Raw genomic sequence first — 22,917 nt, forward strand, 5'->3', positions numbered from 1 at the left:
CAACCAGCTAGCCCCGAATGAATCCTGCCGGCAGTAAAACTTATTTAACCCACACACACCCACACACAGGAACCGCAGAAATAGCAAACATTTCCAGAAAATTTGATTAGAGAACAAAGTCAGTGGAATCGACTTTAAAGTTTCCCAAGAACTTGGCCATAAATATTTACATAATTATGCAAGGCAATGGCAACGATTGGCTTGCCACTGCAGGCATTTCACTATTATTTCTTCGACTTGGATAAATAACTGTATTACTTGGGCAAATTGTATTGTCTGCACGTTTTTAGATCATCTTCGCTTCATACGAAATAGGAGGAAAGGTTGTAAACATTTGGATAAAAACTAAATTAAACATTAGAGCCTTTTGTCTGACTGATCGAATAATTAAACCAATTTAACTTTAGTCGTCATAAAACATTTAAAAACAACCAATTGAACGTGTGAATCCTCTGGAAAAAACTGCCTTAAAAAAGGCACCAAATGATGGGCTAAACCAAAGCCAACTCAATCAGGCCAAGCCATCGGATAAATTACGGACACTAATTGGGTATTTATAGTCGGAACAAACATCAGTGACAGACGAACACAAGTGGGCGGTGCTCGGGAGCTCGGCTCTCGGCGCTCGAGGAGTGGCTGGCAAACATGTCGAAAACACGGCCGAGAGACAGACAAACAGAAATGGCAACGCATAAAATGCGCCATTAGCATTGAGGGGCACTAAAGGGTTGTGCAGACATCATCATGCCGAAGGGGGTTGGGTGTGAGTGGTGGTTGGTTGGGTGGCGACCTCGAGGGCGGCGGGCGGAAATTCTGCAGCGGATGTGCCCCAAACTATTTGAAATAATCCTCGACGCCCACTCGGGCGTAACGGCTGCGCTGGCCTACCGTCTTTCTGCCCTCTATTCGCCTTTGTTTACACTTTTTGGTTCGCCCCAATTTTCATTTTTTTTTTTTTTTTCTGCAACAACCTTGAACTTTATTTACTTTTCGTATATGCCTAGCGACATTTTTATTTGTTTTATGACAGCAAGGTCGCTGAGCCAAGCCGCAGTTCGTCCTATTTAAGCTAACCCTGCGGGAATTGAGGCTGTGCAGGAACTGGGCTGGCTTTTTCAGCTGCTGAATGGTGAATAAGGGAACTGTGCCTCGGGGGCTGCTCTGCACTTTAAGGATATTTAAACAGGTCGAGGGAAATGCTAATGGGGCGTCGTCACTGCATGTGTAATGGATACACATGTATCCGCAATCGCCATCTACATCTGGCTCGGATACAGCCACTGACACTCGAACAATAGTATCAATCATTTCTCCACAAAGCAAATGGAATTGAATGGCCAAAATGTCAGTCGTGGGCAAATATTGTTACGTCCCGACACACATTCGCCGTCTGTCTGTCCAACCATCTAAATAATTGTTGACATCTCCACAATGGAAAGGGCACACGGAGCGGGGCCAAACAAAAGACGCGGCGCTAAATTCCCAGGATCCCAGGTCCTCGGTCCCCAACCAATGCATTCCGATATGAACTGGGCCCATATCTTCCCAGACCTGCTTAGTTATCTGGCAAGGCCTATTTAGCACACTTGAAAAATAATGTAATAATTATGTCAAGATTTTGATATGATAGTAAATAGTAATATAAAAAATAACTAGAGCTCTAAATTGGAGCTTTCGTAACATAAAAAAATCCCCTAAATAAATTGCTATAAAATAAATCTTAAATACTTATATTTTGCAGATACTACATTTTATTCCAGTGTATTTGAACCACACTATTATTTAGGTGTTGGCCTGCCTGGCTGCATTGTTTCTATTTATTTGCACACACACTCACACAGATCCAGATATAGGAGCCTCTGCACGGATGTGTGCTAAGGTCGTCGAGGCTTTGTTCGGCCTGGCTCTGGCTTTTTGACTCATGTCGACCATATTTATACACATTTTTATTTCTATTTCTATTTATTTCAATGCTTTCATTGTTGCCCACCCCCACCCGACGTTTGTTTGTTTGCTGAGCTCCGGCAAAGTGCGAATTTGTTTTGCTGCTAAATGGCACAAGGCTCTGGGGAAATGCGTCAAAATGCTGTCGAGTGGCGGCCCTATGGGGAAAAGGCTACAAAACCAAAAGACGAACACCGGGCTCCGAGCATTATTTCAAAATGAGAGCGAAAGTGCGGGAAAAGCAAAGGGAAGAAGGTCAAGTCTCTGTAAGCATTTGGGTGTAAAAGCCTCTTGTGTGTGTGTGTGTGCTTAAGGAAAACTTTAAGTAAATATTGGCTGATTTTTCAGCATCGATGCCGAGCACGTAGCCAGGCGTCCAAGGCGCAGCTCCCTAATGAAGCTGCGAGCGCACCGAAGCGCGCATTTATGAGTATTTTTTCGGGGTGACCTTGTATCCAAAGGATGTAAGTGAATAAAAGCTAAGCAAACAGAATTTTAAGGGCAACTTTGGTAAGACTTTCTTGTAACTGAATATGTGAGTTTAACTCAATTTATTTTGAAAAATAAAGACTGTTGCAAGCTGCAAAAATATCAATAAAATTTCTTCACATGCTATTGCTTTTCTAATGGATTTTAATTAGCACAAACATTGAAGCGGCTAATCCTCTTTAAATTTGTGTTACTTAAAGAGAAGCCCAACGAAAACATAGCAACTAGGTGTGCGTTTAACATATACAGATGGTAATAATTAGCCAAGCTAATTAGCCCTTTTCTAAAGATTTCCCTCTTTTTCTCTGCCTCCAGAGCTTTAGGTGTATTTTCTTTTCACAACCCCTCGCCATATGACACAACGTTAATTACGTCCTTATCCTGCCAATTGCAGCACCAAATCATCCAGCATAACCAGCGAGCGGGCGTGATTGTCAGCAGCGGAGACCTGGCGCTCCAGGGCGTCACACGTCACCAGGCCGGGAACTACACCTGTACCGCCTCCAACGTCGAGGGCGATGGCGACTCCAATGTGGTCGAGCTGAAAGTGATGTGTAAGTATCGGGGGGCGTTAAGGGGAAGGATATCTGCGGGATATATTGATTGGTGGCACCTCGGCGCATTTCGTTGTCCGCTATGACCCATAAAAACGCTTTCAAAGGGCTGGGATTGACTTGGGATTGAGCTGGGGATGGTAGAATATATATCGATATTATTATAGATATTAAATATAGTTGAAGTGATTGAAAAGATATAAATATTTTACCCGGAAACAACTGTCCAATATATTTATTAGTTTTTGGTTACAAAATTCTGTAATTTATATTTGGGGTTCCTAGAAATATATAATATTTTTATTATGACTGCCTTAAACTTAATGATATTTTTGTTAAGAATAAAATGTAAATAATTTTTCTTTAATTCCGGTTTTGTTAAGCTCTTATTTAAAGTATAATTTTTACATTTAGCTTTGCACTCTTAACCTGAATGCATCTATAGAAAATATAAATACTATTTGAGGATCGGAATATAGTTCTCTATATAGGTATTGTATATCCCTAGTCAGGCCATTCGCCAGGTCTTAAATAGAAAACCGAATTCCGCCCCAAAGTACCCACTGGAATCCTTCTGCTTTGCTCCCGCTGCCGCTGTTTGGTTTCTCGAGTGGACCTTTGACACACAAAAACGAGCATTATTGAGTGTTCGAGTGTATGGCCAGGGATGAGGATGGATGGCGGAGGCAGCTGGCTGAATGGGAAACGGCCGGCATTGTGCGCTCGTGCGGGCCTCTTGCAGTTTTATTGCGTATAGGCCCCATTATTGTGCCCCGCTCGAATGCTCCTTTGTGTGCCGCCCCGCTGCGGACACACGTACCCACGGACCCTCGTAGACATGGCCGAAAAGTGAAGCTTATTCACAAGCAGGAATCTCTCGCTTGAGCTTTGATGGCACAATACAGCGCGGATTCAAAGCAAAACTTTCAGAGTCTGGTGCTTAAATACCCTAATTTCTATATTTAAATGATTCTGATTATCTACACGTTATATAAATAATGTATTAATTAGTATATGATTTTCTGTTGTATTTTGCAATTAAGATTTTCAAAAAACCTTTTTAAAGAGTGTGTACAAAATATCCTAAAAGGAAAGCTTAAAACTCTTAGGGAATTGGGTAAAAATTTGAGAGGTTTCTCTGCTTGAGGAGCACAACAACCGCAAATCTTTCGCTCAATTTGCGCCGGATTCCTGAACTTGGCCCCGTCTAAAGTCAAACTTTGGTTAATTAGTTTGCCTTTTTCGAGCAATTTAGCAGGGCAGAGATGCTTTTATTCATTTTCGGCTCTCGTCGTCCGTTGTTGTGGCCCTCTGCTTTGGTTTTTCCGGTGGTATTTCCCTTTTATCACTTCCACTTACATTTTTTGTTTTTCGTTACTGGGCGACAGGCTTTTGTCTTTAGTAGAGCTTCCGCTCCCCAAAACTTGCACAGTGCCTTAGTGTCCAACTCCCTTCCACAAACTGTAAGGAAACCCCGAACTGAGCTAAAAATTTGTTTATGGCCTGGCCAGTTTGGCATGCAATATCGACAGTTGTCAAATAGCACAATAAATTCGCCACTTGCAACTGGCAACTTTCGCAAGTGTCGAGGTCGTGGCAAGAGACAGTGGAAAGATTTTCCCCGGGCAAAGGATTAGGGAATTGAATTTTCTCTTGCCTCCACCGCTCAGCTCTCCCAAGCTTTTCGCGTTGCAGTTGGCAAAAGTTTTAGCCGAACAAAGTTTTTCTTGAACTCGAATTTTCGTTTTGTAGTGTTGCAAAAAATAATCGAATTTTGATAGATACAATTCAAGGAATTCTTTACTTTGGCAGATATGAAAATGTTTCAACTAAATATGAAATCTAAGGTTAATAGTTATACTTTGGAGTGAAAAAATGGTGGTAATATAACTTTTATATATATTTTTTTTTAATTTGCTTTAAGAGTTTTACTAGAGTGGCTGAATTCTTAATGATCCAATTGCAAACTGCAAGGGTATCCTTTTGATTCTGCTATTTTTCGAAAGGTCACAAATGAATAATTAGATAATCTATACAAAAGTCAATACTTAACGTATAAATTGGTAATTTTTTCATAGATTGTTTAAATTTATTTTTAAAGTGGTTTATTTAAGGTTTGGTTAAGGCTTTAAGCATCGAAAATGAGCTATCCCTTGTGCTTTTGACTTTTCCTGCTTCAGTTTTCTCCTCGGTGTGTTTTCCGTTTTCAATCCTCTATTCTCTGTTTAGTTAGCTGCCTGAATGGTCAACAATAGTGGTTGGGGGGGTAAGGCAGCTACACAAAAGGGTAAACTTTTGTACTTGGGACTTTTGAGCCGACGAAACGCAGAAGCCTTCGCTCCGCAGTTTGATGCGATTATTGATTCCAGCTGCCGATGCAAACAGCAGAATGCACTACAGCCAACTTTGTTTCGATCTCCGCACTCACAAAAGCCTTTTTCCCTTTCCGCTTTGCAGATAAGCCCATTTGCCGGCCCGATCAAAAGAAAATCTACGGAGTGGCTCGGAACGAGGCGGCCGAAATTGTGTGCGAAGTGGACGCCTTTCCGCCGCCAGAGAACTTCAAGTGGTCCTTCAACAACACGGCGGAGACCTTCGACATGCCGCAGAGCGGATTTCGGCCCCACTCCGCCCAGGGATCCACCCTCACCTACACGCCCGTCAAGGTGAGTCTGATTGCGTATCCGGAAGCAGGAATTTGATATGCAGGATATGGTATATGGGATTGATCGGGGCTCCTAGATGCGTGACGCATTCGTCGCGTTAAATGCTAAGCACGTCAGACACTCGATTCATTCCGGGTTGAAGTCTGCGGCGCGCTGATAAATTTTTCATTTCATATTTCGCTGCGCTGGCTTTTAATGTGAAATTGTTATTGACACATTTGACATTTCAGCCAGTGGTTTCACTGCGAGAAAATGCAGGTTATTCCATTGAAATCATGTATAATATATAATATATATTTTATTATACATCATTTCCCTAATTTTACCAGGCGTTTTTGGAAGCAATAAACAAACAAGAAATAATACAAATATTTTCATCGTATTTTCGAACTTTAAAATTATGATTACTTTTACTTTCAGTGCCCGGTAGTTACCATTGAACTCCACGGGGGGTTGTCTGTTATTGAATAGCAAAAATTTTAATTAATAGGCGGGTCGCATGGTCGCCGCTCTTCCCGTTGTTGCCATTTATTTGGCCTGTGTGCGTGTCATGTTGTCAGCCAGCAGCAGGGAAAGTAAAGGGCGCTGGGGTGGGGCAGAGTCCTTCCATGATAGAGACAACAGTGTGAGCCATTTGGGCCAGTCGAGCAATTTTAATTAAAAATTCTATTAGCACTGCTTTCTAATTAAAAATCCAATAGCAGCAACAGAGCCACCACCCACCATCGACTACACCATCATCATCCACAACAACACCATTAAATGTCAAAGGTTATTGGAAAAAATAACAAAAAAAGGGAAAACCCGTAGCACAAAAGAACACGAAAAATTATTGGAAGTAAATGCCATCGATTTTAATAGTTATCATCATTGGCTAGAATGGAGAGGATAAAGCCAAGCACTTTCTGCTTCTCCACATTTTCCCCACTCTCCGGTCCATCTTCCACAGTCCGTCTCTCTCGATTTTGGCAACATTTCCGCATTAATGGCCGAAATGGCCAACAGCAATTGCGATTGCAGTTTCTGACGCTCCTCCCCAGCAATTGGCCAAGCAAATTGGCCATCAATGAGCTGCACTCCCATCAATGTCCGAATCGCTGGAGTTTTCGGTTTTAGCATTTGATATCCCCTATGTCGGCATCCCGACATCCCAGCCAACTGATGTCTGTCTGTGTAAATTTTTATGGTCGGCCAAAACAAAGTCTCATCGAAATTGGCAGTCCAAGAGATGAAACTAGTTAGCCAGCTGAAGTTTATAGTTCTCAGGATCAAATGGCGAGGGAGATTGACTAGTGAAGTGAAAGGAAATGATTAGGGATTTAATATTATTCTTGTTATTAATCGAATCTTATATGGGAATCCAATAAGGGAAGAAATATATACAAGAATTTTAAGACCAAGGACGGGGGTTTTCTTGGCCAAACTTGTGCCCCATCGCTTACATTCTCGCTTCGCCGTCTGACCACAAACGTGTTAAGTTCTTCGGACTGGGCTTGTGGTCGCTTGCTAGCCAACATGGCTGTTAGTTAGGCGATGACAGCAGCAGCAACAACAGGCGGAGATGGCTAGAAAGGGATGAGAGCACAGGGGCTCTGAAGGAGAGGGTGCGGTGCTGTTGCAAAGAGGCACTCAACACAGTTGTTCACGTGGCACGGCACCCAGTTGGTTTGGTCCGTCTGGTTTCCAACAGCTGACCCAGTTTAAAATGTTGCGGCTTCTTCTGCAGTTTTCCGTAATTTTCCCTCCATTTTTTCTCTTGGTCCTTAGTTTCTGTTTGCCCTTTTTCGGCATGGAACTAATCAAACTGGCGGCGACAACCTCGGCTCACATTTCAGCGATCAAACGAACGAATTTCGAGGCAGTCAAACGGCATTCAAATGAGTTCCGTTCACAAACACCCGCACAGCGCACTGATTGGACGCACACACTCGCACTGGCACACTCACAGACATAAATCATTTAGCTCAATTGAATATGAAAAATCCCTTCCGTTCTGTTGTCATATATGCTGTTTCCGGTTTCCGCCAACCGCAGCTCAAACGTCGTTGTCGTCGACATTCTCGTCCTCGTCGTCGTCGTCATCATCGCATTTAGGTTGGGATTTTTCTGCTCGGATTTTCGCCCCTCCGACATTTATTTTTTCCTGGCTCTGCGATTCGCCTCAAAGGCAGCCAACAGCTCATTAATTTTGTTTTGTGCATGGGCATTTTTTCTCCTCCTCCTCCTCCTTCTCCTCCTCCCATTTCCCCCAGCATTTTTTCTCTATTCCATTGCTATTTTCTATGTGTTGGCGGAGCAATTTTTGCCAGACTTTCATGTCAAGCAATTTCCGTTGCTGACATATAAATTTCTCAAATATTTCACAAAAATATATTTCGGTCTTTTGCTTTTTCTGGAGCAAAGAGCTCCCACTCTGTGGCGCCCAGTGCAAGAAACTCATTAAAATGTCACTTAAATGTTTAAATTTTTAATTAAAATGCATAAATAATAACGGCAGACTTGAGCTAAAACGAAATGCACAGAATGCAGTGCCTAGAAGTGCCAACAATTTTCTTGTCATTTTGCCCTATTTGGAGCCCTTAAACATACACACACACATACACCTAACATCAAGTGTACGTACATACGTATGTGCATGTGCATATATTTTATGGATTTTGTTTTCGTTTCTACGGCTGCTGCTGCAACAATATTTACCCTTTTGCTGGCGCAACATTAGAACAATATAAACAAAATAAAATAATCATAATAAATAGATGGGCATAAATTCAGGGGCCCAAGGGAGTAGAAATTATCAAGGATTGTCGGCCAGGGCGATGACAGTTGAACATAAAACAAAAATGTAGAGCAACAGAAGCTTGGAATGCCCTTTCAGGGAATAAGAATTACATACTGGAATATACAATTTCATACAAAAGTTATCAAATATAATTAATATAATATTTTAAAACAGCTATTAAAGAAAATATTCCATTAAGGTTCACTGGGAAGTCAGACAGTATCATCGATTGAGAGACCAACAGGTACTTACCCTCTTAGAGGGTATATCATGGCCGCACTCTGCATAGTCCACATTGATTATTACTTAAAATTTCCAGCATTTGTGTGCGAATGTGTGTTCGTATTTTGTGCTTGTGGCCCTGGCAGCTCCATTATAATACAACTCCGGCTCTTAGCCACCTTCCATTCGGTTTGGCCTTCCCCGTTGGTGTTGATGCGCAGTGTTGGCAGCTGCCAACTTGGCGCCTTTGTTGCCACACTTTGGTGCAACAAAAACTGCAATATCACACTGGACAACTGGACAAACACGCATATCTATTTTAATTTTCATAAATTTGTCATAAATTTGCATAAACGCTGTTGCTTAAATTACGACGCTCAAAGGCGGAAGAATATTTGCAATTTATTTTGGACTTCACAATTCCTAAAGGCCACTAAAGCACTTTCACAAAGAGAGTTTGAGATATTAAGACTCCGATTTAATTTTGAGTTGGAGAGATGGAGTTTTTGAATCTCTTTTAGTATTTAAAACGTTTAATGCTTTATCAGACTATTAATTCGTCAATTATTTCTTTAACAAAAATCTGAAAAATAAGGTTTATCGATTGGCAGAGCCATCTTAGAAGCTTTGAGATTAATAGGTTGTTACAGTCAAATATAATCTGTATTTTAATATTATACATTTTATTATTAAGTTTATCCTTCTGGGAATAGCTTAAAAAAGAAAAACTTATATCTACTAAATTCCTAAATAATTAATCTTAATGGACAATTTGTGCTCGCATGGAAGGGCACTCCTTCTAAGGGTGTATAATCAATCAGCCTGCCGTCGTTTTCCAGATGATTTGAGTTGCTAAAAAGCAGATGGGAAAGAAACCCAATACCCATTTCTGGCTTCCATAAATCTCGTCTTTTCCCCGGGCTGTTGGCGAGGTTTCCCTACGGCAGGGACTATGTGCGCGTTTTTCCTTGTTTTTCTTTTCTTGCTCTAATTAAAATGACAACCACGCCCAGTTGCGACTCGAAAAGATAGGAAAAGCAAAGAGACGAGGCCGAAACGCGTGCCGACTGACAAATAAGCTGCAATTTGCGTTGACATTTTCCCGTGCACCCGAAAGTGATTTCAATTTTTAATGAGTTCGGGCCGCCGCCTGAAGTTGATTAAGTGCGTTGATTCCGGTGCTCGCAGCCAACGGAAAAGGCCAAAGGTAAACATGGCCCACAAAGATACTCGGATACGCCGGATACACAGGATACGCAGGGCTCAAAGACACCGTCAAAGCGAATCAATTGTTGCGGATGTGTGCCCACATTTCGACTAGTTCGGTCGGTGGGTGTGCGCACTTGACCGTAGACGAAGGATTTCATTAGCACAACATTTGACAAAATGCAAACAAATAAAGAAGCGGCCCAAACAATGGCAAAGACCGCAGGCGGCCACTTAGCACGGGGCTACAATGGGATAGACAGGCATTAGGGCCATGTTAACATGGCTTTCTTCCGCTCTCCCAACAATTCGCATTCATGCCAAACACCATACATATGCGATGGCCGCGGGGGCGACCACAAAACGCTTCATTTGTTTTTACTGCCCGGCATTTTTCCGAATTTCCCGGGGCCTCCCCTGCATTGACATGACGTGAAATTATATTAATGAAAAACTTATTGACAGCTGCGATCAATCAGGGGCAGCTCTGACAACACACTGGCCCGTATCCATATTGATTTAATGAATTAAGTTCACATTGATGTCGTGTGCGGCTGCTTGAATCCCATTTAAATGTGTGGCCAAGAGATGAATTCAAGTAGATGCACTGAGAAAACGATGTTGATTTATGTCTTGTATTATTTGTATAGCTTATTAAATGGTTACTTGTCAAAATAAACATTCAAGTGAATTCATTCGAACTAATGTTCTTCTTAAACGTTGCTTATTTCTAAAGTAAATTCCCGAAAACCTGTTTAAATATGTAATTTTTTTTTTATAATAAAATATATAAAACGTTTAAAAGAAATTCTTTAAAAAATAAAGAAAACAAAGAATCTATCAATTAAAGTTTACGGTATTTAACGTGTATATAAACATCAAGAATTAAAATGAAACGGGTTTTACAGCGTAAATAATATGTTCAGTAAATATAAATAAAATCCGATTTAATGTTTATCTGTAAATATTACTATTATTCGTACTGTGCAATCTATTTTTGAACCATGTTCGCCCTCGAGTATTGATGAAATCCTGTCTCCTCTGACTTTTTTTTCAGGAAATGGACTTTGGCACCATCATGTGCTGGGCCGACAACAATGTGGGTCAGCAGAAGGAGCCCTGTGTGTTCCATTTGATAGCCGCTGGCAAACCGGAAGCGCCCACCAATTGTACGGTGGTCAATCAAACGTCCGACTCGCTGGAGGTTTATTGCATCGAAGGTGAGTTATATGGTGCATATACACATATATACGTCAAATTGCCAGCCAATTTGTTGCCCTTTTTCATTGGGGCCGTTCCTTCTTTTTCCCCCTTTGGTTTCTATAATTGCTGATGAGCCAATCAATGGCCGAAAAAGGCATTGGTCAGTGGGGGCGACTCGGAGGGAGGGGGGATGGAGTGCGGGGTGTGCTCATGTGCTGAGACTTCCTTTGCAGCATGAGCACGTTGAGTGTGTGTGCGCTGTGTGCTGTATGTTGAGTTTCCTGCAACGCTTTTCAGACTCATTTAAAATACATGAGCAACTTAAGTGCACTTTGGCAGCCATCTACGAGAATGTCTATCCAGATACGTATTCCCACACTCGCACATAAAGCAGAGCCAACTTCCTTTCGTGATGCAGGCACAAATAATAAAAATGCAATGAAAGCATAAAACTAGAAAGGAAAGGCAGCGTGGAGCGGGCAAAATAATGTTGCTAAATTTTCAATTCCCCTTTAAAATTTGCCGTAATAAATAAAATAGAAGCCAGCCATCAAGCGATGAACTGCGAGCCGAACTGAAACAAAAATCTGAAGCACAAGATGCTGGGGAGACGCCGAAGTGGTGGCACGGCAGAAAGTTAAGCGCAAATTTGTACATACAAAATGTTTTGGCTTGTTACGCAAGTTGCCGGCAGTTGGCAAAGAAGGGGAGCGGAAACTTTAAATACAAATTCAATTCGCATATTTTATGCGCAGCGGAAGAGTGCAAAACGCAAAGACAGAAAAATGCCAGCAAAGCGCAAAATAAGCAGCACAAATTGCAGGGCCCAGAGTTCAAAGTTCGCAGCGATAGAGTTGCACATTAGCGCAGACAGAGAAATGTCCTTGCAAATTGCAGCAGCTCTGAGCTTATGATGCATTTATGCAGCCCTTGAGTGCCGAACCGGAGACGGAGATGGAGATGGAGATGGAGATGGAGACGGAGACAGAGCGGACGGATCCTGGATCCTGCGAAAAAGCAACGCAAATCAAAGCGTTGCATAACGAGGCGGCTGCTGCAAGAAGTGCAACAAAAAGCGCATAATAACTGCATACTTAATGGCGCTCTTTCCCGTTACTGTTTGTTTCCCCTCGCAGATGGTCCCCGCTCCCCCTTCTCGTTTTCCTTCTGTTTTTGCAGCCGCTTTAAGCGCTCAGTGTTTTCCACCAATTGTTGGCAATCGCAATTGTTGTGCGCACTTAATGTTGTCTCAAGTGCGCGGCCACGCTGCGTATGCGTAATATGTAATTGCATTACAATTCGCTGTGCATGGTCTCCTTTTATTTTGACTTTCTTTGCCACCGGAAGCCTTTGAGATGTACAATTGTTTTTTCCTAAGGGCATCATACATAAGTTACGTAATTAAAATGTTGGAGATTTCTAAGTAACGTAAGAAATGTGTGTAGTAAATTAAATTTCTATGCTCAACATTAATAAAAGATTCAAAGCGGACTTTTAGACTTGCTTTTAATTTAATCAGAATTAAATATCTCAAGTAAAATAATACAATAGATATATTTATTAAAATATTTTCCAGCACCTTCTTGTTATTGTCAATAATCTATATAATTATACATAGTATTGAGAAATAAGACAAATAATCAGAGTATATAATATCAGCATATATGTAGGTTTCATCCAACAATGCATTGCAGCGATGGCTTTAAGCTCCCTTATTCAGACATTTGTTGTTCGCCTTATTACCGCATCACTCCCACTTCCTCCGACCAACCACTTCCGCTCCTCGGGCTGCTAATTTAGTGGCTGCACATTATTATCATAGTCATCAGCATCATTAAAACTTTAACGCAAGTTGTTTAAGCACAACACAAGAGCAGCAGCACCACCAGGGCAGCGCGCACAATGCGATACTTTTTATATTGCACTCTACATTAAGGCAAACGACTGCTGAGCACCACGCCCCCAAGACCACCCTGCACCCTCCACCCTCCACCCACCACCCACCGCCCACAGCCCTTGGTCGTTTGTTTTTATAATAACTCAACTTTAGCTGCGGTCGACTTTAATAAGCCAGCACGCAACTTGGCCAACTCAACTCGACGTGGCCGTCGCCGCAGCTCAACTCGGCCCAAACTGAACCGAACAGAACCCCAGTTAAACCAACTCGCCCGGACTCGAATTCAATTCAATGTAGGAGTACATAGTGCTGGTGCTGCTGCTGAAGACAACTCCGCATCTTGGGGCCAAGTTCGGTTTGCTGCTGCTGCTGCTGCTGCTTTTTTCTCGGAAAACAAAAATAAAACAAACTGACAGGGTAACGGCAACTAACCGAACTCATCAAGCGTCGCTTTAGTATAATAAAATTTCAGTTTATAACATTTTGCTTCTCTGCTGGCGAAGCTGCTGCACTGAAAAACAATTGTGATTAATCGCTTTAAGTCTTTGATTTCGGACATAAATGGTTGTTTAAGCTTAAAGCGGATAGAAGGATTGCTGGATGCTTTGCAAAATGTTAAGTGTAGGAACATATTAAGAAGCCATTTTTGTAAGTCTTCCAATGTTTTCCTCAGTGTGGTCTTGCTTCCGCCGCTACTGCCCCACTTGCTTTATTATTTTTACTCCACTTGCTCAGTTTCCATTGTTGCTGTAGCCAAGTAAATAAAATTAACCCATTACAATGAAGTTTTTTCTTTCGCTCTGACAACGGAGCTGCGGCAAATTTCATTAGCTAAACGTTTTAAAGTGCGCACAAAATGGCCGCCAACGAGAACAGTGGCCGGAATGGGGACGGGGAGTGATCCCTCGGATGGGGCGGAAAAATAAGAACGGAATTAACCCACGCGGCCCACGAACAATGACGCTTTGAAGCAAAGGCCAAGCACATTCTCTTTACTCTATTTCCGTGCCCCTTTCTTTGGGTTCCTGAAAAAGCGACCAACAAAAACAACTAAAATTCATAGCAACATATAAAACATTTTACCAACAATTTCTCCATCGGGGCCGGGCCCGGGGCATGTGGCCTGGCCGGCTGAAGTAGTTACTCAGGACCCGCTGCCTCCTGTGCCGGCTCCTCTGAACCTTTTCAGCAAAGCCCGCTGCCTTTATTACAAAATATTTTAACATTTTTCGCAAGTGTTTTAAGTCGGCTTTTGTGTCTACAATGAAGTGCCATTTGAGCTGCCAAAGCTAAGCAAAAGCAGCCGCCGAAGAAGCTTACTTTCTGGCCAAAACCCCTGCCACCAAAAATGGGCCAACTCGAGTGGGCTTGGCCAGTTCTTTTGTGGTGTTATTTAATGGCATTTAAAATGTAACTTTAGATTACTCTAAATATATATTTCTGCGGCGGTCGGCAAAGAGTTGAGGGGTCCTTCAATTACGAGTGAGCTCTACTCAAAGTTGAACTTGAGGGCTGACCTTTACTTGGGGGCTCTTTCAAAAACATGAGGTTCCTGGTGGAGCTAAAGCCATACATTAAATTAGAATAACTTTTTGGTTATATTATCTCTTATTTGTTTGCTTTGAAAAGCATTATCAACTTTGCATGGCTTCCAAGAACTCTCGAAACAAAAGTCCTCGCTGTCTTCCCTCTTCTAAATCCCCAACAAAATCCAAGGCATAAGCAGAGTATAAACAAGACCCACAGTCAATTGCCAACTACTTAATATTAATAAGCCCGCCCCCATCCCTGAACAAATCGAATCTCGGTCAATATGCTAAGTAAGCCCCAGTTCGTGCCAAGTTATGCAATCAGTGTCTCGCTCTCTTTCCGCAGGCTTCGATGGCGGGATGCGACAATGGTTCCTCATGGAGATCTACGATCAGCACAGTGGCCAGCTCCAGGCGAACATCAGTGCCAAGTTCGCGGCCTTGAGCGTGACGGGCCTGGACGCTGGCCGCCTGTTCCGCATCTACGTCTATGCCGTTAATGGACGCGGACGCAGCGATGCCATAGCCCTGGACGGGTACACCCTCAAGGCGGCCGAAAAGCAGACGGGTAAGTCGGAGAAGGCCCACCCTTGGACCCATGAATTTTTAATGCATTCTCTAATGGGCAAAGGTGCACTGCCAAAAAAAAGTCAACCTTAAGTTTATTAAAATTAATTTTGATTGATTTTTTTCAGTAAAATTGTTATAAGCTTAAAGAGAAGGTTTCCATAAACCTGAAAACAATTTTTATGAGAATCAAAAAAGCCTTTTTCTTTCAATGTACTCTCTTTTATGAATTCTTTATGCTAATTCTGTAGCTCTCCCTTGCTGTCGCACAAACGCAAAGGAATTGCATAACTTTGCATTCAGCTCAGGCCACTCAGAAGGCTGTGTATCAGTTTCGTGGAAAAGATTGTTCTGGTTTTATGATTATTATGCCACCTCGCAATTTAATTACGCTAAACTGCTCAATGAATTGTAAATTCCGCGACACAAAACTTTTGCCTGCAGTTTGGGACACAAATTGTATGCAGACTTCCCCCGCAAAGTGGCGCAAAAAATCTGAAATGATTAGCATTAATGAATTGGGGTTGGCGGAAGAGGCGGAAAGAGCCAGAGTCTCTTTTTTTATTGGGGGTAAGGGAGCTAAACGAAAGAGGAAATTGTAATGCTAATTAGCCAACGCAAGAGCTGACAGGAATTTTATTTTCATTTTCGTATTTTCCTCTCTTGGTGGCAGAAAGGAAGCTGGAAAGCAGGCGGAGGCCTAGGAGGACACTCGCATTTTGTGTAAACAACTTGAGCCGACATTTCAATGTTTCATAAAGTCAGGTCGGGCAATAGAGACGGAGAAAAGTGCAAAGCAAACAGCAAACAACAGGAGTGGAAAGGACGAAGAGGGAAACGGAAAGATGGAAATCAGGAAAGAAAATTGTCTTCGCTAGGTCAGAGAGTAAATGCTCTGAGCAAAGATTAAGCTCGATTATGATCAGCGTTTCCAGAAAATAAATATTTCCTTAGCCAAGTGAAAGAGTGCCTTGGAAACTTTGAGTCGCCAAGCAAAAATCATTGAGGGAAAATATACAATTTGTAGAGCGGTTTAGATAAAGCTGGTTTGGAGGAATACTGTTCTAAAACAGACTTCTAACAATAGTTTTGTCTTATTTATTTTCTTTTTTGCAGTGGCTTTGACTTCCTACAAGGGCAGCGCCCAGAGTCCCGACAACTTCGAGCTAACACCGATCCTGTCCATTGGCATCTTTGTGGGCATCCTGGTGGCCATCGTCTGCATCGGGATCGGCACGATTGCCGCCCTGAAACTGCGCTCGCACAAACACCAGCAGCAGCAGAAGTTCGCACATCCGAATGCGAAATTCTCACGTCCGGGCAATTTGCAAATTAAGGATAAAATCTCATTGCCATTGAGTCACTCCGAGGAGATGTACGACGAGAAGAATCCCGATGTGGTGCCCTACAATGAGGGTGAGTTGCCATCCCCGTCCCGATCTGAATGAAAACCCCTTCCCTCTGGATTCCCCTCAAGATAAATGGCGTCTGCCTTCGCTGGCTTCTGTTGGCAATTTATGGACGTTGGGCTTGAGGCTCCTGGCTTTCTTCCCTTTTATGCAAATGCATTTGACAGGCCGTCCGTCCGTCCGTCCGCCCGGCTGGCCCATGCAGGCAAAACAAACAGGAGCGGTGTGTCCTGAAGAGCTTGCTGCATTTTTGTCCCGGTGCTGAAATATTTAAATGACAGCTAATTGCTGTCAGGTCCTCAGTCCTTAGCTTGTTTGCTCGTGTGTCTGCAGTCGAGGGCCTTAAAGGCTCCCCTTTAAAGGGGGCAAGGGGGAGCCCCTTCGAAAATAGCAGCAATTTCACTCACTGCACGTGCTCGCTTGATTAATGGCAATCAAGAAATCAAGCGGCAGCCAAAAGCAGAAGCAGCAGCACAACAATTTAATCAATTTTCCAAACGTAAAGCAATTTCATGGCCAAAAAAAAAATAGGGAAAGAAAAAGCCAAGGAGCATAAGGGGGCCAGAGTAAAATTGGGCAGGAAGAAAACTTGCTGCTGAAAATCACCAAAAGATTTCAGGGCGTCGGCCAGGCCAGAAACTTTTGCCTTGCTACTTACCAAGCAACAAAAACGGCGACGGCCAAGCTCAAACTTTTTGAACTAACTAAGCGTTCTCCATTCCGTTCTGTTCTCCCCGAATGCCCCGCCCAAATTTCCACCCAGTTGATGGTGAATATAAACAAAAATCAGCAACACAAACGCCATCGGGACATCTTTCGACAACCAGCGAGGTGGAAATCAGCTGCAAGCCCGGCTCAACATCCGGCGCCGGAATCGCCCAGGCCAACTCGGCGGACAGTGGCACCTATCAGAGCAGCAAGGTAAGTCCTCCTCGCAAGTTTACGTCACCGAAAAGTTTTAATTACAGTCAAACTACTCTATGACGAACACTGTCCCGGTCCATTGCCATGACAAATGCTTTGATTTGATTTCCTGAGAAAATCCTAGTGCTATTGGAAACAAGTTAAGCAGGATTAGAAATTAAACTTGTGATTATAGCCACGCTAAGAACAGTGGGAAAATAATCTGATTCGGTTCACTTTAGGGGTGAAAGCTTTTATAAAGAGTTTCCCCAGTTTCTTTCCGCAGTTTTCGTTCTTGGAAGGTCAAATTGGTTGGGTTCGACAGTAATTGAAAATTGTGTTGGTTGTAATTACCCCGACAAATGCTTTGATTTTCTGTTACAAATTTTCTCGGAAACAGCTCACTGCTTTCGAAAACAATTTAGTTAAGGTACGAAATTAGTCAACGAAATTATTTATATTCTTGGAATATTTCTATCTATCTATTTCAGACGAAGGAGTGTATTTCGTGTTCAAAGCTTAAGTAGTTTCAAGGATCTTTAAATAATAAAATTACGCACAATTTAAATACGTAAAAAGAAACTTAAGCTTTAGATAATTCTATTATTATTACAATTAGTTACATAATTTGAAAGTTTGATTCTGAAACTTAGCGGGTTTGATTATAATAAACCACTATTTTCATTATTTCGATTTTTAAATTTTTAAATTTAAATTTTTTCCAAAAATTTTAAATCGTTTTCAATTTTCTCCCATTTCCTATCTGTCACCAGGACGATGAGCTTCACTACGCAGAGCTGTCACTGAATAATGCTTCCGCCGGCTGCAGCACCTCGAAAAAGGGTCAGACGATGGGGGTGGGAGTGGCCCAGCAGCAGCAGCAGCAGCAGCACCCTCTTCAGCAGCAGCAGCAGGCGGTGCAGCAGGTGCAGCATCCGCACCCCATGATGGGCGGCACCCTGCCCCACGGGTCCAGTATGCGCAAGCTGCTGCCCAGCATCCCGGCGACGGCGACTCTGCAGCGCCACAAGCCGAATGCGGGCGGAATGCAGCATCCGCACCAGCACGCTCCGCCGCCCACGTACGACTACGATTACTTTGAGGAGCCGACGATATACGCGCAGATCGATGCGTACAAGACGATGCAGGTGGACACAGGTGCTGTCGGAGCAGGAGCTGGGGCCTGCATCTCCTCGCCCGGCTCCCACGGCACTCCCTCGACGGTCTCCCCCGGGACGGTGCAGATGTACACGCTGCCCCCGCATCCCGGTGGCTACCACACTCTCCCGCACAACCATCACGCACAGCAGGCGGGAGCAGGGGGAGGTCCGCAGAACTCTGCCTCAATGATGCAGATGCAGATGATGCAGCAGCAGCAGCAGCAGATGCACCACCATCCAGCGCCGGTTCCAGGCCCCGCCGGCAACATGCCCATGCCGCCCTCGTACCAGCAACACCAGCAGATGGCCCACGGCCAGATGCTTGTCTCGAGCAACAGCAGCGGCCTGGCCTCCACCACGGCGGCCGTGGCCAGTCCCAGCAGCTCCCTCTCCGGCCTGTCGGGCGTGGGCAAGTCCTATTCGCGCGAAATAGTCACAGTGCGCACCCCGCTCATGTACTCGCAGCAGGAGAGTTGCGTCTAAGGACTCCCAGGAGCAGAGCAATCCTGCAATCCCAGTAACCATGCCCCCTCCCCCCACTTAGTCATGTAAGTCTTGAGCTCTTCGTGGTTGGTGTCTTAGGCTAAGTGTTGCCAAAACGAATTGAATTGAAAGTACAGAATTCAAGTGAATTGAAACGAATCTCGTGTGTGCGAAGGAACTGAATTATATTAAATGAGAGTGCGGGAAATGCGGCCATAGTCCTTAAATTATGAATATTTTTTTAACTTGCTAGCTCAGTGTTGCTTTTTTTTAGGTAATGACTATAATTTCCATTATACTTATTGCATAACTATCGTTTGGTAAGATTATACTTATCTGATCATTAAGAATTTTATTTTATTTACAACACAAATACAATTTGGGGTGATTGCCAACTTCCATTAGTCGAATTTACATCAAAAACTCGTATCAAAATTAGCAAAATATTAAAATTAAATGAAATAGAACGATGAAAATAGCGAATTATATAAATTATTTACTTAATAAGAAAGTTTATGAAATTCTCCAACTTGACAAGTGCAATAAGTATACTGAAAATACAACTTTTATTTCAAATTTTGTTTAATTTGAACTCTTTTCAGACAAAGAGATAATCCTACAAACAGGGTTTAACATTACTGCAGAATAAATAGATATTTTAACAATAAATTCAAGATATACAAAACAGCAATATTCATGAATCAAAATCGTTTAAAGAGATACTGATTTAGAAAGCCTAATTTATAGTTTAGTTTAGTATGGCTCATTCCTCAGTAAGTTGTTGGCAAGAAGCATTTAAATTGAAATATATCATATATATAAATATATATATATATATAATGCAGCAGAAGAAGAATGTTCCTTCCTTACAGTAAGTACTCAGCAGCACGCAGTCTGCGCCATATTTTTCCAAGAGATTACTTCACACAAAAACACAAGATCAATATGAATTACTTTCCGGAAATCCCTGTAAATGTTTGTAAATGTCAGCTGGCAGAAGAGCAACAATTTTTTAGTAATTAGGCTCAATAAACGCATAAGTGTAGCATAACTACAAAGTAAGTATATCCTTGATATAATAGACTTAAAGCTCACAACCACTCAACCGAGCAACGCGGAGGCGCAACTTCTTGGCAATTATATTGAAAATAAATTACATTACTCGAGTTTATGCAACATAATAATAATAATAATAATGATTAAATTAAACACTCACCTAGACACGGGCAAATTAGCTGCAATTAGCTTAGCTTAAACGAATACTAAGTATTACTGTGTACATAGATCGTAAATATAATTTAGAAAACCCCAAAGCGAATCAAACAGAAGCGCAGCAAACTGCAATTAAAAATCCAGGCTAAATGAATGTAAATTAGTTGCACAATCGATGCGAAAACTCCAAAAGACTATAAATAACAAAAGGAAAACACAACAAGGACCTATCGTTGCTATGTAAACTTGGACAAAAAATGAGAAACCAAACAAGCAGGAAAAGAAAAACAAACGGGGAAAATTGTTGTTTGTAAATTGCATTTATATATCAAATTGTATTTTTTCTCTTCAATGTATAAATCAATGTTTGAACTGTGAAAAAGTATAAATATAACAAAATAAATGCACCTTGTAAATTATTGTTACATTTTAATATTTGTGTTTAATGGATGGAGACGGAACGAAAACGCTATCAAATTGAAAAACTATACTCTTGGAAAAAATGTATAAAGCAGACGTTGGCTGAGCAGTAATTGTAAAAGGCCAAGCAAGGCGATTGCAATTTCCATTTCTAGCTAGTTAAGGCGGACACAGATTTTTAAAGCAAAAATAAAAATAGCATAATAATAAAACATGGACTAAGTGATTTCTCTTACATCAATTAGAATGAAATACAAACAGATGTTTACATATAGGTCATCATCAGTGAGCATATTTCAGCATGTAAGTGTTCCAACCAATATGAATCTAATCTAAGTGTAGCTAATTTAACATCTATATGAAGAAGCCATGAAAGATAATTGTAAAATACACTGAAGATTTAGTCTAAAGCAAGGCATATACTCTACAAGTGAATTATGAATGTATGTTATGATTAAGCACTCCAAACGATATGGAAATACCCTCCCCTGTCCCAATGAATACAAGGAATACAATAAAACATGCAACACTCGAAACAAACTGATCAGCAACAACTGAATGAACTCAAACCAATAAATCCTTACAAAACTTAAATGAAAGTCGGCATGGTGTTTTCTTTGAAAGCGGGCTTTCCAGGCACTTCAAGGCATTTCTGCCTTGGTTCATTAGCGACAAGGCTCTCCATTCACTGGTGCAATATCCCAGCAGCTTCAAGGCGCAAACAAATACACAGGACGAAGAAATAATAGACTACTTAAATTCAAGTCTTTCAGTCAATAGTCCTGTAATATGTGGCAGTTTTATACAAGCTTTTAATTATCAATCATCTTTTGTAACTTTAGAGGAACAACCAAAAGATGCCATTCAACGTTCTCTCTGTGTAAGAATTCACCCTTACAGACGGACATAAATTGACAATGCAATGGTGTCTCCTTGCAGCGCTGGCCCCAAGGCCGAAAACGAGGCAAGTAGCCTTTTTAAATTGTGCACTCAAATGGACACGGGCGAGGACGAAGACGAGGACGAGCGACGACATGGCGTATGAGTTATTTCTGCATGTGTGTGTGGGGCACAAACATCTCTTCCATTTGGCTTTCCTCATTTCGTTTCATTCGCTTTTCTTTTCTTTTTTGGCAAACGTTTGCATGTGCAGCGAAGCGTAGATCTAAGAGAAATAAGACGACAGCAGGAGACATCGCCTGGATTTGTGGCCTGGCAATGGCAATGGTCATGTTTGACAAGCTACCCAGCGCTTTTCTGACTCTGCCCTCTCCAGCACTTTTCTCCGGGGCTGCAAAGTATTTGCGTTACTTTGTTTCGCTGGGTCCAAAATTAAAAGGCACACACAAAGCCAGGAGAGACAGAAATCGAGACTGCTAGACGGACAGCAAATGAAGCAGCAGCCAAAAAATACAACCAGCCCTAAAGAAGATACACTTTAAATAATATTTCTGGGTGTTACAAACATTTCCTTATTATTTTTCAAATTTAATATCTTGAAAATTACTTTTATTCATTGAAAGGATAACAGACAATTTTGGAATTATATTTTTAGAACTTCAAGCAGACGCTAACTTAATCATTTTCTTCAAGTGCATATGGCAACAAAGTTGATTGCCTCATATATCACTTTGTAGTTTTAGGTTTGTGTCCAGTTAGACTCCTCTGTCTCGGTGACAAATTAAAAACTGTGACGTCTCCGCTCAATTAACTTACTTCTGTGACGTGACTGCATCGTGCTTAAACGTTATTAAACTTCAAGAACAGAAAATATTTAAGATATATTCTCCATAAACCCGTTCATATTTATATGCGTCATCGATCCACTCTCGCCGGAATATGGCAGGGACTTCAATCAGGCTCCCTCGATGGCTGGCTAGCACTTGAACAACCCTTCAGCTGGTTCCTCTCCCGAGCTTTTGTACCCATCATCCATTGTTATCTGCTGGCCATTTGTTATGCGCCAACCCAGCACCAAACACCGTTCGATGGCAACCAGGTCAGCTCATCCTGGCCAGAAGATAGGACAGGGAACCGGGGGAGCAGGATGAGATTTGTTGGACGGCCATTCATCAGAATCGGGGCGCATAATGCAGGCATATTTATAACATTTGACAGAGCATCCACAAAGCAAACGAAACGCAGCCAGGCAACCCTTAATCGTACTCACAGGCCCGCACTCCCGAGCACTATTTATAATTATTGCACTCGGGGATTGCGGGCGGCAGCACACATGTGAACGGCATCTGGGCAATGCGAGTGCAGGCAAAACAA

The 22,917-nt window shown here is 42.1% G+C and overlaps 1 protein-coding gene across 5 annotated transcripts in view; it reads left to right on the forward strand.

The window, feature by feature from the left end:
- The window catches only part of side-VI (sidestep VI), an 87,352-nt gene extending 66,145 nt beyond the window's left edge, over window positions 1-21,207 (forward strand). Inside the window, exons 1-9 of one of the 5 annotated variants that reach the window (XM_070287064.1) lie at window positions 1,967-2,210; window positions 2,293-2,408; window positions 2,828-2,987; window positions 5,445-5,653; window positions 10,918-11,080; window positions 14,836-15,057; window positions 16,173-16,472; window positions 17,229-17,386; window positions 18,142-19,515. In XM_070287064.1, coding sequence (XP_070143165.1) covers window positions 2,984-2,987; window positions 5,445-5,653; window positions 10,918-11,080; window positions 14,836-15,057; window positions 16,173-16,472; window positions 17,229-17,386; window positions 18,142-19,011 — 1,926 coding nt within the window. In that variant the 5' untranslated portion in view covers window positions 1,967-2,210; window positions 2,293-2,408; window positions 2,828-2,983 and the 3' untranslated portion in view covers window positions 19,012-19,515. Of the gene's footprint in view, window positions 1-1,966; window positions 2,211-2,292; window positions 2,409-2,827; window positions 2,988-5,218; window positions 5,275-5,444; window positions 5,654-10,917; window positions 11,081-14,835; window positions 15,058-16,172; window positions 16,473-17,228; window positions 17,387-18,141 lie in introns of those variants that run through there. The other 4 variants (XM_070287062.1, XM_017176725.3, XM_070287061.1 and 1 more) reach the window with 4 other exon arrangements.
- Window positions 21,208-22,917: the final 1,710 nt, after the last annotated feature.

Source organism: Drosophila kikkawai, chromosome 3R (genome assembly GCF_030179895.1).
Source record: "Drosophila kikkawai strain 14028-0561.14 chromosome 3R, DkikHiC1v2, whole genome shotgun sequence".
Taxonomy (NCBI): Eukaryota; Metazoa; Arthropoda; class Insecta; order Diptera; family Drosophilidae; genus Drosophila; species Drosophila kikkawai.